Genomic DNA, 14,764 nt, shown 5'->3' on the forward strand with positions numbered 1-14,764 from the left:
AAATTATTTTTCCCCGAATAGGTTTTTTATTTTTTTATTTTTGGTGGGTTTTGGATGGTTGTAGCAGGCAGGCGGGTAGGAACCAGCCGCCGTTATAGGGGTTACCAGCAGCATTTTGGGGGTGGTCACGTGACGTTTGGCGCGCTCTACTTCCGTGAAGAATTTTATTTACCCTCCACCAACCAAGATTCAATGCCCCCGAAAAAAATTCATCCCTAAGATGAAACGAGTCTCTCTCAGTCTCAAATACACGCCGATAAAAAAGAATAAGAAATACTTGATTCACTTCTTTGGTTGTTGTATACTATGATCGGACTATGCGTTTTATTATAGGGAATTTTTTTTTTGGATTTTTTCACGTAAAAATCTGGCCATTTTCCCTTGGTGATGTAATGACTCCAGTTTTGTTACATTTTTACGTAACGTTTATTAAAATTCAAATAATATAATATAAAACACAAGGATTTTTAATTTTTATGGTTTTATTTTAAATAATTTAATAGGGGTTTGTTTTAATTTATTTTAAAGTGTCAGCTTGCGGCACCAGGATCTTGTTTGTTTAATTGTTCGTTGTTGTCGCGTGGACTGTTTTCTTATTCTGAATAAATTAATTTTGTAATTGACCCTAGTGGTTTTAATTTAAATTTAAAGAGTAATTGACACAAATGAGGTGTGTTTTATTATAAATTTAAAGTGTAAGCGACACTAGTGAGGTGGTTTTTATTATAAATTTAAAGAGTAAGTGACACTAGTGGTTTTTATTATAAATTTAAAGTGAAAATGACAGTAGTGGTTTTATTATAAATTTAAAGAGTAAGTGACACTATAGTGACGTGTGTTTATTATAAATTTAAAGAGTAAGCGACACAAGTTAGGTACGTTTTATTATAAATATAAAGTGCAGGCGACACTAATGTCATGTTTTAAATACAATATTAAAGTGTAAGTGACATTAGTGACGTGTTTTAAATACAAAATTAAAGTGTAAACGACATTTTATAACATAGTTTTAATTTTAAAGGTTCGTAGGTGTAAATTACACATCATCCGCAATTTAAGTTTCAGGAAGCGAGTATATGGAATGAGGGATTACCAGCATGACGTATGCGCGAGCACCACTTCCTAAATCTAAAAAAGTTCTTATTTTCAACAGCTGAAAAATTTCTCCCTTGGGCAGATCATAAATTCTATTATACCCGTATAAATTAAATAGATAAATAAATAAATAAATTGGGCGTTGACGTCACAGCCTAATTACTCTAATTGTTCCGTCTATATTTAAATAATATATATCACTTTCAAAGGGTGTAAAAATAAATAAACAAACAATAAACAAACACTTTAAAAGTTCGCACCCTGACTTCAAATTTAAAGTGAGGGTGAAACGGGTGAGAGTATAATACGATACAACAGCGTCACGTCCCTCCAATTATCTTTAATTATGTCGTAATATCGAATCTAAAATTAGCTCCCTGGTGAGCGGAAAGGGCTAAACAAACTGTAATACGATAGCAATTAGCCGACCCCCCAAGAGTAATCGCGCCGGAACCGGAATTCACGTGCTTCGAAATCGTGAAAACTAACGTTAAAGGAAAAGGTGTGGTGAAACGCTCAATTACACCTTGAAAACTTCATAGATTCGAATACGAATAGAATCAGCGTTCACTTTCACTTTAAATATAGCGCGTGCTGTTCGAGCACGCGATACATTAAAGGGAACGTGACACGATTACTAACTTCGAGGTAGTTCGTTCTTAGATACTTAGACCGTTTAAAAGGCCTTAAATAGGGTGTTTTATCGGTTGCACTTTGTAAAATAGTTCGCGTTGATATGTAGTATAAGAGAAATAATGGAAATATTTCCGGACAAATGAAACTTAATCGCTTTTGATGCTGAAAACGAGATGGTACTTTATTATACCTTCGTTCCGAAGAATATTATTTCTTCTCATTGAAATAAAGCTAAGAACGGTTTAGTCCAAGGGTCAAAGGTTATCTCACCCTCCCCTCGAGTTAATACAGCCGATTTTTATGGCGTAATTCTATTAAGTAAGTGGGAGTCTCGGCCAGCGTAGGAAATGACCGGGTCAAGTTACCTTCCTTACGTAACCCCGCCTACAAATACTTCAAATTACGAACTTCTAACGCCACCACGCTTTTGACTCAATTAATCTTTGCGGTGTTTAAGCCTAAAGACCAAACTTTTGACATCTTTATTAAACTAAGGTGGGACCCGGGGGGGGGGAGGGAAGGGTTGTGCTCCCAAAATAGTATAGGACCACTTAATTTTGAGGGAGGGGGGGCTACAATTTAATTTCTATTCTTAGAAAAAGGAAGGGCAACAACGGTGGTTCTTGTAGGCACGTAATACAAAAAGCTAATTACCACAACCCGCAATTAGCGTTTTAGTCCAAGCTGGAAATTCTTTCGGGCACGACAATTGACCATTCCGTAAAGTGACCCAACGCCCCCGGTGCGGACTACTTTCGACCATTGGTAAAACTCCGCCTCCCCGATATTTCTAAATTCCGAATAAAAATATAGAAAAAAGTATTGTTATAATTAATCCCAGACGGCAACAAAGAAAAAAAAAGAAATTGTAATATTTCAATCCGAAGAAGATTTTGTAAAAATATTATATTACTATTTTACGACAAATTTCCCAAAAACATTACTAATAATAGACTAACGGCACTCGGTGTTATTTTCCCCGTAGATTTTAATACGTACAAAGATAATGTACTGCCATTACTACGCCCGAGTTTCACTATGGTCATATCACGCGCCAAAACACGCTCCACCCACAACGTAACTTCTCGCGCGCGCGTGTATGTAATATTTTCTCGTGAAAAACCACGTGCTATTAATATCATCTTTTCGAAAACAATAGAGACAAGGCTGTAAGTACCCGCAGAATTCCTCAAAGGCCCCGCCTTTATCTGTACTACTTCCAATTCGATTAACGAAGATTTCTCGCGCGTATTAAATAATGTCTCGTGAAAAACCTCGTGCTACTATTATCAGTCTAATTGAAAACAATAGGGACAAGGCTGTAAGTACCAGGGAGAGTTTCTCATAGGTCCTGCCTTTAACTGTACTACTTCCAATTCGATTAACGAAGATTTCTCGCGCGTAGAGTAACTAACTTAACCCTTGTAATTATGCCATTATCCGGGGTGGGGACACCGCAAAAAACAGAAAGAAATAAGTAGTCGCTGGCCGTTTCCTCTGGCCTCCCCTTTAACCCCCCCCCCCTCTTCCCTGGACACACACACCGTGGGTCACCACCACCGCCTATGCACGTGAACGATTCTAGAGAAATAATATCACTCGGGGATCATTTTCCGTTTCGTAATCGGCTCTCCCGAATCCTCTGGGCCTTTTGGTCAAAGGCTGACCGCAGTCGCTGCCGTTTCAACAAGAGCATTTCTTAAACGGCGATTGTAGGGCGAGTGGGCCGACGCGATTTCAATTTCTTCATTTTAATCCCGCTTCCTTCCTTTGAAGAAATGATTTTCTTTCTTCGAGATCATTTCGACGCGAGTTTGGTGTCGAAAACGGATAGTCAAATCGCGAGTTGAAAGAGCCTCCCTCATTAACGGCGTTGTTAATTAAATAATTGTTGGGACTATACCGTCGTCGAGTAAGTATTAACGTATCTTTTAAAATTGAAACTACAAGGCGTCATTCGAGATTAGATTTGACTTAATTCCATTTGGCAGCAACGTGGAAATCATTGTTCGTCATGCTATTGTCCGGCAAAATCGGCGGCGTTAATCATCGCTCAAACTACGCTTTCGTCAAGATGGCGACGTGCCTAATCCTCCTGAGCGTCATCAGCGCCTCGCGGACCTCGAATGACGTCGTGGAAGAAGCCGAGACGTTTCTGTCACGGTTAAGGGCCCTATGGAAGTCCTCCGGAGGCAACCCCATTCAGGAACCAACCGAAAATAACAAGTTTAGGAATAAGAACGAGTTCGGTTGGCGACAAAGCGAAGAGGAATATTCGCCGTCCAAGAGTGACCCGAGATTTAGAACCAAGTATCGACAACTAAAGGTTCCAGTTCGTTTGGGATTGGTGCGATTTTCGCCTAGGAAACCGACGGCTTTACCCCAGCTCAATTCCGACCATTCTTTTCCCGTCTTGATGCCATCCGAGCCCAATTGGGTCAACAACTTTACCACGGCCAATCATCAAGCCGCGCTCTATCGACTAATCACCAAGGATTCCCTTTCCCGACAAAGGATCAAGTCTAAAAGGTACCACCGACTAATACTTTGTATCGAGATGCATTGACATGGGTTTGTTTATCTTATTTAGAAGTCTGTCCAAGAGGAACAGTTATTTCCCGGAACCGGACGAGCTTCCCCACGAGACGGACGCTTCCCTTCAGGAAGACACCGAACAGGGATCGCGTCGGGACGGAAGTCGATGGTCCGATTATTTCAGCGGACCGGAAGTGGCTCACGATGTCTGTCCAAGCGTTAGCGATTGGGTGGCTCGTTCGGAAGCCCTGGACCCTTACGGGAACCGGTTGACCGTCCTTCAACGAATCCCCGTTAACGGAACAGTGGTCAATCAGTACTTTTTCGAGACGTATTGCGCTTCTTCGGCCATCGAAGCCATGGACAATGTCCATTCCGCTTACTATTCCTCCAGGACGTTGATTGAATGCCGAGGAATCAATAAAAACGTAAGTACCACCGTGTCCAACCCATTCCCGTTAAGTAATTAAGATTAAAATTAAGTTTCTCTTTATAGCTTTGGAATTCCCGTTGCAAAGAGAACTTTGTCTGGACATACGGGAAAGTCATCACGGTCAGCGGGGACATTGGCTGGAGCGTCATCGCCATACGTGGCTCGTGCGGCTGCGCAATATGGAGAAAAGGCGACGAATTGGTCGGCAGAAGAAGGCGACTTATGTCCAGAAAACCGCCCAACAAACATTAAAATAAATTAAGTCTGGTCTCACCCCTACCCTACCCACTTTCAAAAAATAATATAGATATTTCTTCGTTGACCATCAATTGTATTAACGAGTTAAATTAAGTCCTTTAATTGCTAATTATTCATTTATGTAAATTTTTCCGTACCTATCATTCGTATATTTCATTGAAATAAAAATATAATACTTTTCAAATGACCTCCGATTCGATATATCTTTGAAATTAATATAATATAATTATAATTTATAAATAATAAGTTTATTTTAAACTTGCCAATGCGCATTGTCTTTTATTTCAAAACTGATTCAAGGTTTCCATTTTAATATTTAAACAGCTCGAGATTCGAAAGCGCGTGCTTTGGGGGTTACGGGTCCACGCGCAAATTGCTTACTTATAAAAGGGACAGGCTTTAACTTATACTTTTAGATATTGGGGCAAACTCCGATTGAAACACGGGTAATAGGCTAATGGCAGCGCGTGATCTTTCACCCTATTAAACATTACGAGTATTTGATATTAAGTGTCAGGAGACCATTTCAAATTCAAATAAAACAATGATTGAGGACAATCTATATATTTTTAAAACAAATAATCCGTTAAATATTTAAATACGATAAAAATAATCGGTATCAATTTCAAGTTTGGATTTCTTTACAAATTTCAAATCACAGATACGATATTTGTCAGCCTGGAGTCAGAAGTACGCGCTGTCTACCAAGCTAGCTTTAAAATAAACCCAAAAAAATTCCAGGATATTCTTAAGCCTTTTTTTAAAAAATGTTTGTGGTCAGTTATACATTCTTATTTTTGTTATTCGGTGCAAATTGTTGGGCGCAAACAACCGAGGCTGAAGATGACGAACTGGCGACGCTGACCACGACCGAAACCCCACCAGCAGTTCCCGACACTAATGGACCACTATTTACATATAGCACGTGTGGTAATATAAGCCTCGCCTACTTGTATTTAAAAATTAAATTTCAAATTAATTTTTTTTTTAATTCTTAGATGACAATGAGTCTGGTAACGATACTGTCCGACTTAACAAAGTTAAGGTTCGACCGGACCCTGTTAGGTTAAACGCCGAATTACGGTTCTCTTTGGACGTGACCTTTGACACCGATATTCCCCTGGATAGCAAGATTCAATTGAAGATTTATAAACCAGTCGAACTTTTCGGGAACAAAATTGACCTTAGAATTCCGTGTATGAGGACATTCGGATCATGGTTGGTTTAACTTAATTACTTTTAAAACTTTCCGCGGTAATCCCTCTCAAGTTCATAAAAGAAAGTAAACTAGAGTTCAGTTCAGTTCAATTTTAAAAAATTGATTAATTTAATTTACAGCGAGTACAGTTTCTGCAGTCTGGCAGAATTAATGAAAGACGAAATATGCAAATTACTTCCGGCTAGTCAACCCTGTACTTGTCCATTCACTAAAGGACGGTACCAAGTCAACGACGCCAATGTTAAGATCCCCCATCTTAGCGACACTCTAGTTAGACTGGCAGTTGTAAGTTTGAATTAATTATTTTCTTTTTCAAACAACATTAAACTACTTAATTAACTAATTAACTAATTAACTTAATGAACATTAGGGCGACTATTACGGGGAAGTTATCATGAGCAGTGGCGAGCAACAATTGGCATGCGCCAAATACACTGTCCGTGTCCTCAAGAAAGAAGAATAAAATGCGCATTATTTTTATTAATAAAATTTGTTCGATTTGACCACCGTTTATCTTTTGAATTTACTATAACCTTTAACCTTAAATTAACCCATCTAGTACTAAAAAGATAAGCGGGCGTACCACTTAAGTAACTCGGATATTAGGTCTATGATTGATGGTAAATATTTTTCGGGGCCAATAATCCCTAAATGGACATCTGACCAGCACCAGCACCATGCAACAGACTTCCGGTTATCTTAGGTTAGAATCTATACTGATTCCCCATGAGATAACAAGTAGGTAGGTAACTTTTAACGGCGAAAAAAGAAGTACGCTGTCAAAAGTACTTAAGACATCATTCTACCACCATATTCCTTATTTATGTCCAATTTTTCTGATGGACTACTCGTCTCCCGGGGCCCAAACAATAACCTAAAACATATCCTTAGCCGAATGCATTCTAGAGCACTAAGGTAATGAAGAGAAAAGCAGCCTTGGAAGGCCTGCACGATAAACAATAACCTTTTGGTACTATACTATACGTCTGACCAAAATCTGATTCCACTATAAAAGTTTCTAGCCAATGAACGATGCCCTAGTGTTTTCGCTTGTAAATTCTACAGAGAATGGGCTTTCCTACCGTTACCAACTTATTGGGTTTACCGGAACGCCTTAGTTTTAACAATATTGAGCTTTTGAAGCGAGATGCGTCATATACTTAATAATTCTACAGATACCTCCGCTATATAAAGGTAGGTTCCGAGCTCCCGGACCATCATTTTATCCAGAGTATGCGTGGTGTGGCCGTGTATCGTTTAGAGCCATAGTTTCAAGTATTTTAAGATTTAAAAATGAATTTTCTGGATTTAATTTTGTTAATGATACTAATTAGTGGGGGGCCAGGGGGGATGGGGATGGTACCACCCATGGTTTTAGAAAAGAACTTGGATTATTCGGTTTACGAGGATGATCTGGTCAACAGGGGCATGAGAGACTCTGGACAGTCGCGAGTAGCCAAGGAAATAGGCGTCGACAGAAAACCAAAAGTATTTACGGACATTTTAAACCTGATTTTGGGAGATATGTTGAAGAACAAAGCCAGTAAGTATACTCGCTTCCATATCGTAAGGAATTGAAAATCCCTGACCAATTTTATACCAAAATTCCCGAATTCATTGTGAAAGCATTTGCAATGCAACTAATTTAAACCCCGAAAACGAAAAGTTTTAGCCCAAGACCTGAATTCGAAACCACCAACGACGAACCCGAGATTGATGGATTTCGAAGATCAGCGTATCACAACAAACGAAGTAAACAACGACCCTTCATCCCAACAGCAGAAAAAAGCCGGTGAAAACTTTATCAGATTTGGACGCAAACGCCGTCGGGTAAACGGACCACCAATCGCCGGTCCCGTGGTCGTGGGACCCAAAATAATCCGATGGGACAACGCCCAACCTTGCCCGGAAGAACGGGAACCAATAAGGGAGCCCTGGATTATCATGGCCCGAAAAGAACCCGAAGGACCCGAAGCCGAAACCTTCATACGATTCGGAAAGAATATCCCAAATAAAAGAGACCCAAGTTTCAAATGTAAATTGTAATTAAATTTATATTTATATTTAAAATATATAAAATTGGAATTTAAAATATAATATAATAAAAATAATGAATTCAAAAAAGAAATTCAAATTCGTTTCGTTTTTTAAGCATAATTTTTGAAACTTAACCCGTACAAATACAAAATGATGGTCGTGAATTATAATATTTGAGCGCCTTGGAGGGAAAGATATATATTTTATAAAGGGGGTAGGCAGTGTAAAATGTCGTCTGCTAGCTCTGTTCGGGCCCACACGTGAAATAAAAATGTTTGCGGAGGTAGGGTGGGCCAATTATTATTACCCTAAAAGGGAAAAAAAGGTAGCTTGAAAAAATAAACTAGGAATTTGTTCGTGGGCTTGCGGAGAGACAGATCTCTTTGGCAAACAGCCTTATTGCCAAATTCAACGCGGTTCAAACGAGCCACGATTATCCACCAATTAAATTAAATTTGATTAATTAAGTACTTTAAAATGAATTTAAACTCAATAATTACACCGCAATCGAATTTGGTAAGTAAAGTTTTATATTTATATTCATTTAACAAACAAAGGGAAGCTAACCTTACGGGGTATTCAATAAAAACACTATTTATTCAAAGGGAAGCTAACCTTACGGGGTATTCAATATAAACACTCTTTATTCAAAGGGAAGCTAACCTTACAGGGTATTGATTCAAAATAAACTCTCTTTATTCAAAGGGAAGCTAACCTAACGGGGTATTCAATATAAACACTCTTTATTCAAAGAGAAGACGGACCCATTATAGACATAATTAATTTAATACATCATCCCTTTAATTAACGCTGTAAACTCCTGGCAAATAAAACTGAATACCGAGAGAAATAATCTCAAGTTTTCCAAAAACCTATTTTTAAAATATTCCGATGCGGTAGCCTAGTAAAAAAAGATCTTATAACCTTATTTGTCGAAATCTAAGTCTTTTTAAAAGTCGACCACGTGACAGAGAGCGCGAGAGAGCACGCGCATTAAGTTTTACGCGGGAGCAGGCACGAGGAAGAAGAAGATGCGTTTCGCGCCAAAAAGGTGATGGGGGAAAGAAAAAGAAGCTCAAGAGCAATTGGCGGCATCATATCATCCCGATCCCGGATGCAAGGAGAGGGAATTTCTTCTTTACCATAAGAGGGAGGAATTCGAGATCTCTCTCTCTCTCTCTATGGCTCGCTGGCTTAAGGCACCTTCACACATTTAAACGTATCAGGGATCGACAACACTATAACTATAGTTATAGTTATGTAACACGTGACCTTTATAAATTATACTATATTTAGGTTAAATTAGATCAAAGTTTATTTCGGGGGAAGGGGCGTTTAAAGGCAAAATTATTTCTCGCGTTTCTCTTCTTCTGTCTTTGGGAGATGATTTCCTTCTCAGGCGAAGGAGGGTCCGGGGGTAGAAACTTTGCCAAATTAAGACAAGCTATTTCTGTAAAAAGTCGGTTCTCTCTCTCAGCTAGTGACGATAGTACTTATGCCAGCAGATTGGCCCAACACACGCAAACACACAGCACACGCAAAGCCAAATTCATCTCTTAACAGACACAGACAGACACGCCACGACGTACCCAACCAACTAAGACTAGCTAATATTTCGCTACTGGAGTTTACGGAAATAATTGAATTAATATCTTTAGAATGAGGTAAAATTGGGACAGACGCGGACACCATTTGTTTGTGATGTTCCTTGGTAAGGATTACCAGCAACAACAACAACAACAGAAACCACAAACGAGTACCAGTTGCAACAATATCATGACGTTTATAAACGAGCAAGAATGTCAACATCCCCCCGCTGCCGCCGCCGGGTCCGTCAGCATTCTTAACCACCAACTTGACCACCAACAGCAAGATACGCAAAATGGTCTCAATAAGCAAAACACGTAAGTTATTATAAACTTTGGATTCTGTTTCAGGGTGGGACGCGGCTATCTTTTCTTTGGCACTATTCCCGAATGTTTTTCCTTAAATGGAATTGGGTGGAGAGGATCCCAAGGTCAAATTAGAGGTCATTTATCGTAACTTAGTTTAAATTTATTTCTTGGATTAAGAATAAGTACTTTACAAGGGTTAAACCGGGTGTACCAAAAAGGGTAATTATATTACAACCGAAGTACAATTGCATGGGACACCCCCCCTAATATTGTTACAAGTGTTTTAAGGATGACCCGTCAGAATGGTATGGTCAGCTTCTTACGTAATTGGTAAAACACTTCAAAATCAATTTAGGGACGTGTTCCTTGTGGAAGGGTTGGAAAAATCTGACATATTGGTTACATTTTCGGACTCGAGATTGATTGTCCCACTGCATGTACTTCGGTCCCCTAATTACCGGCTCAGTTTATTGGGACACGCTAAAGGCGCAGTGTAGCTATTCATAGGTTGGTAATTGTATTATAGCTAGAGTTAGGTAATGTGAAGGGGCAGTGAAACGAGAGTCAATGGTAAATGTTATACAATCAGGGAAGGTAAGGATGGTGATGGTGGTGGTGGTGATGGACCATTCGGATACTCGCAAAAATTCTTTCACATTTCTGACGGAAATCTCTACAGCGTCTTCTCGCCTCTGCAAGGACGCAGCTACGGCGTCAAACCGTCCTTTCTACGCAAACACAGATGTACCGTGCAAGAAACCAAGAACAACAACGGACTACCACCACCGGGGACAACGACTGGCAACAAGAAAGCTAACAAACGCAATCAGAGGAAGGGACTCAAGTTTCATAACTTCATCCCATCGGAGAGTATCACGTCCGAGAGAGACGAAGGACGGGACAGGTAACGTCATGAATTCATATTATTCACCCCAAAGCGAGACAAGTGACCATAGAATTTCCTTCCCTAGGTCCAACAAGGACATTCAAAATGGACACGGTGGCAAAAAAACGTCATCGGAGACAGGAGGACGAAGGAGTGGGACACCGACGGGGGAAGTCTGGAAAGTTCACGCCGAATGTCGACTACGCGAGGAACACGGTACCAAACAAATCATGGTCTCCAATTGGTCACTTTCCAGTGACAGTCCAGCCATGCCCAGAAACCAACCACCACCCCCGTCAATAAAAACCAATTTTAAAGTTCTGGAGGAAAGTCGGTCAAGTGGTGGCGCGGGTCCGGAGTTACTGGTAGCTCCCAAACCTCATAGGGAAAACGGGGGCGGGACACACATGCGCGAGATTCAACCAATGGAAGTGACATCGGATTCGAGGAAAGAAGAGACCATCGCAAATAAACCCAGTGTCTTACAACAATACTTGGAATACGGTAAAATGTTACCCGACTCCGACTTAGAGGACGTTGAGGTTAAACAAGAATTGGTGGCCGAGGATGGGAAGAAACGTAGGAGGAAACCGACTACAACCAGAAGGGTAGTTCCCTACAATAAGTACTTGAGCATGGTGGATAAACACGAAGACGCGCCTTTGGACTTATCCTGCCAGCAACGCGAGGATAATTTCCCTGTCGAAATGGACCACCAAGATACGAAACTCGGAATCTACGACCCAAATGATTGGACCGATTGTCCGCGCCTTATTAAATCAGAGTGTCCCTTACCATCTACGTCATACGGCGGCCCAACAACCAATCAGAAACTATTACCACCGGGTTTCATGTCCCTATCATTACAGGGACAAAAAGGTGGTTCGGAAATGGGTAACGCGATGGGGAGAACGATTCAGTTCGATTCAGCGGGGGGTAGTGGTAGTAATCGAGAGATCGCGATGGGGAGAACGGTTCAGTTCGGTTCGAGAGCCCGTAGGAAACCTAGTCAAAGAACCATAATTCGACAGAAATTGGAGGACACTTTTAAACAAAATGGTTTTCTGGTCAAAACGAAGCAAGTGTCGGACGGTGACGCAACTTTTTGTAAATTTAAACAATTGAGGAAATATACGCGTTATTATTTGAAGAGTTGGCATCAACATTTGCCCGACGAGGTTCATAAACTATGGAAGGGGTTCTTGCCCCCCAAAACCCCCTTAAACGCCGCCGCCTCCTCCACCGCCCAGGGGGCCACGACCAGCGCCGCCGCCGCCGCCTCCCAAGAAGCCACCCACAATACTCAACCCCAAGACGAGAAAAATATATAATATATAATATATACTTACTGGTCAAAAGTTAATTGTTAAAATGTGCCAAATTTTGTTGTTTTTAATTTATTTAAATTTTTGTTAATTATTAATTAATTAATTAATTAATTGTCATAGAAGTGATATTTATCTATTAAAAATATTAGTTGATTTTAATTTTAATTTAATATATTTAATTTAATTTAATTGAGAGAGAAATTAAAAATTAAATTTTTGGTTGACAACATTAATTTGAGTTTTGTATTTTGTTTCCCGAATTAATTATAATCTTCCCGAATTAATTATCACGTTCCGGAATTAATTATCACGTTCCCGAATTAATTATCATTTTCCCGAATTAATTACCACGCTCCCGAATTAATTATCATTTTTCCCGAATTAATTACCACGCTCCCGAATTAATTATCATTTTTCCCGAATTAATTATGACGTTCCCGAATTAATTATCACGTTCCCGAATTAATTAACATTTTCCCGAATTAATTATCACGTTCCCGAATTAATTATCACGTTCCCGAATTAATTATCACGTTCCCGAATTAATTATCACGTTCCCGAATTTATTATCACGTTCCCGAATTAATTATCACGTTCCCGAATTAATTAACATTTTCCCCAAATTAATTATCACTTTCCCAAATTAATTATCATTTTCCCGAATTAATTATCACGTTCCCGAATTAATTATCATTTTTCCCGAATTAATTATCATTTTTCCCGAATTAATTATCATTTTTCCCGAATTAATTATCACTTTTCCCGAATTAATTATCATTTTTTCCCCAATTAATTATCATTTTTTCCCCAAATTAATTATCAATTTTCCCCAAATTAATTATCATTTTTCCCCAAATTAATTATCATTTTTCCCAAATTAATTAACATTTTTCCCTAATAAATTGGCTTATGAGCTTTATTATCCCAAATTGGGAGTAGGAAGTTTAAAACTTCACTAACCTGTTTAATTTTTCATGGATTAAATTTGAATTGTGGCAAGCACAAGTTGTAGAAGGACGAATCCATGAATGTTTCAGCATTCCTCCATGAAATCCAACCTTTACTTTCCAATTCTGACGAATCCTGAGTGCCACCAACATAATGAGGATCCTAAACAAATTAAAAAAAAACAAAAAAAAACAAACAAACAAACAATTAAGTCACAAAATTCATAATTAATTTCCCCAAATTAAAATAATCAAAATTAATTACCAAAATAAGGAAAAATAATTCAGACTCAGATTGACAAATTCCCAGAATTCCTTTGGATGAGGCATCAACATCACCCCCTGAAATTAGAAAAAACATACAAATGACAATTAGAAAACTAATTTCTTAACAAATAAATCAATTAATCAATTAACTAATTAAAAAATAATTAATTATAATTTAATTACCCATCATAATTGGAGCTCCAATCGTTTCAAAATGATTTTTGATAACTTCAGCATAATTTGGCAAATCTTTTCCACTTTTAATGTGAATTATTTTACAAGGAACCTATAATATTTAAAAATTAAATAACTGTCATTAGAATTAATGACGTAATTCTTCTGATTAGGTTAGATAATGTTACATTAAATGATAATTAAATATTCCACGTACATTATAAAAATAATCCAAACACAGCGCAACTTCAACAGATCCAATCCATTCCCGTGAATTTTCAAAACTGGCGTCTTTATCTCCCATTAAAACTAAGGCTTTTTGAATTTCAGGGATACTAGGCACGTTTCTAGCTTCCTTTTTCCATTAACCGTAATTAATAATAATTATCCTAATTAACTCTAATGACATTTAATTATTACTAAACTTTAAATAAAATTACCCTATGACAACTCAATTGAGTCAGTCTAACCCAAGAACATAATGTCTGTAGCGTTCGATACCCGCATCCCCAACCCTGAATTTAATTTAATTTAAATTAAATTAACTACAATCTTAATTAAATACGTTTAAATGACTCACAACATCATTGAAAGCATCACATTTATAATGATAATAGAGATAGACACGTTTAACTAAATTAGGGCTAGCATTTTCAATGGGAGATTTCAATCCTTCATGGACGTTTCGAAGTAAATTCATAATTAACTATAGTAATTAATTAAAATAGAACTTATAATTAGAAATATAAGAAAAGTTCAATTGAAAACCGGCGAAATTGCCGCCGAAACTGTCGTCTGCTAACTGTCATATGCTACATGAGCTTGCGTGAGTGAGTGGGCTCTGGCTAAATTTATTCTTTAAAAAAAACTACGAGATTTAGGCCTAATTAACCCTAAGTTCCCGACCCTAACACCTCAAAATAAATCCCTGAATTCTGTACTAAATTTTATTGACTAGTTTTCCCATGGAAATATAAAAGAAACAGAACATTTAACTTTCTTGAGCGCGTGATCAAGTTGGCTTTGGCAAAAGCCAAAAATGGCGGGAATGAAC

At 38.4% G+C, this 14,764-nt stretch overlaps 3 protein-coding genes and 1 pseudogene across 7 annotated transcripts in view; 3 read left to right on the forward strand and 1 right to left on the reverse strand.

Moving 5' to 3' along the window:
* LOC149597193 (ufm1-specific protease 1-like) overlaps nt 1-14,503 on the reverse strand; it is a 27,004-nt gene extending 12,501 nt beyond the window's left edge. Inside the window, exons 1-8 of one of the 5 annotated variants that reach the window (XR_016379306.1) lie at nt 14,291-14,500; nt 14,151-14,225; nt 13,928-14,065; nt 13,720-13,822; nt 13,535-13,611; nt 13,283-13,432; nt 2,386-2,521; nt 465-1,128 (exon numbers count right to left, since the gene is read on the reverse strand). Coding sequence is in view for 4 of the 5 variants with exons in the window: in XM_089861187.1 (XP_089717313.1) it covers nt 13,295-13,432; nt 13,535-13,611; nt 13,720-13,822; nt 13,928-14,065; nt 14,151-14,225; nt 14,291-14,410 (651 nt within the window). In the remaining variant the exon portion in view is untranslated. Of the gene's footprint in view, nt 1-464; nt 2,522-8,271; nt 8,522-13,282; nt 13,433-13,534; nt 13,612-13,719; nt 13,823-13,927; nt 14,066-14,150; nt 14,226-14,290 lie in introns of those variants that run through there. The other 4 variants (XM_089861186.1, XM_089861185.1, XM_089861188.1 and 1 more) reach the window with 4 other exon arrangements.
* LOC149597194 (uncharacterized) lies at nt 3,650-4,951 on the forward strand. The gene is made up of 3 exons (XM_089861102.1): nt 3,650-4,260; nt 4,322-4,694; nt 4,763-4,951. Exons 1-3 carry the CDS (start codon nt 3,746-3,748, stop codon nt 4,949-4,951), a joined length of 1,077 nt encoding a protein of 358 aa, XP_089717228.1. The 5' UTR covers nt 3,650-3,745.
* Nucleotides 5,588-6,687, forward strand: LOC149597195 (ganglioside GM2 activator-like). The gene is made up of 4 exons (XM_089861189.1): nt 5,588-5,887; nt 5,956-6,175; nt 6,296-6,461; nt 6,547-6,687. Exons 1-4 carry the CDS (start codon nt 5,725-5,727, stop codon nt 6,637-6,639), a joined length of 642 nt encoding a protein of 213 aa, XP_089717315.1. The 5' UTR covers nt 5,588-5,724; the 3' UTR covers nt 6,640-6,687.
* LOC149597196 (uncharacterized) lies at nt 7,533-12,365 on the forward strand (annotated as a pseudogene).
* Nucleotides 14,504-14,764: the final 261 nt, after the last annotated feature.

Source organism: Phalangium opilio, unplaced genomic scaffold (assembly GCF_054372755.1).
Source record: "Phalangium opilio isolate 3A_F unplaced genomic scaffold, DU_Popi_V2 ptg000369l_1, whole genome shotgun sequence".
In the NCBI taxonomy this organism is placed as follows: Eukaryota; Metazoa; Arthropoda; class Arachnida; order Opiliones; family Phalangiidae; genus Phalangium; species Phalangium opilio.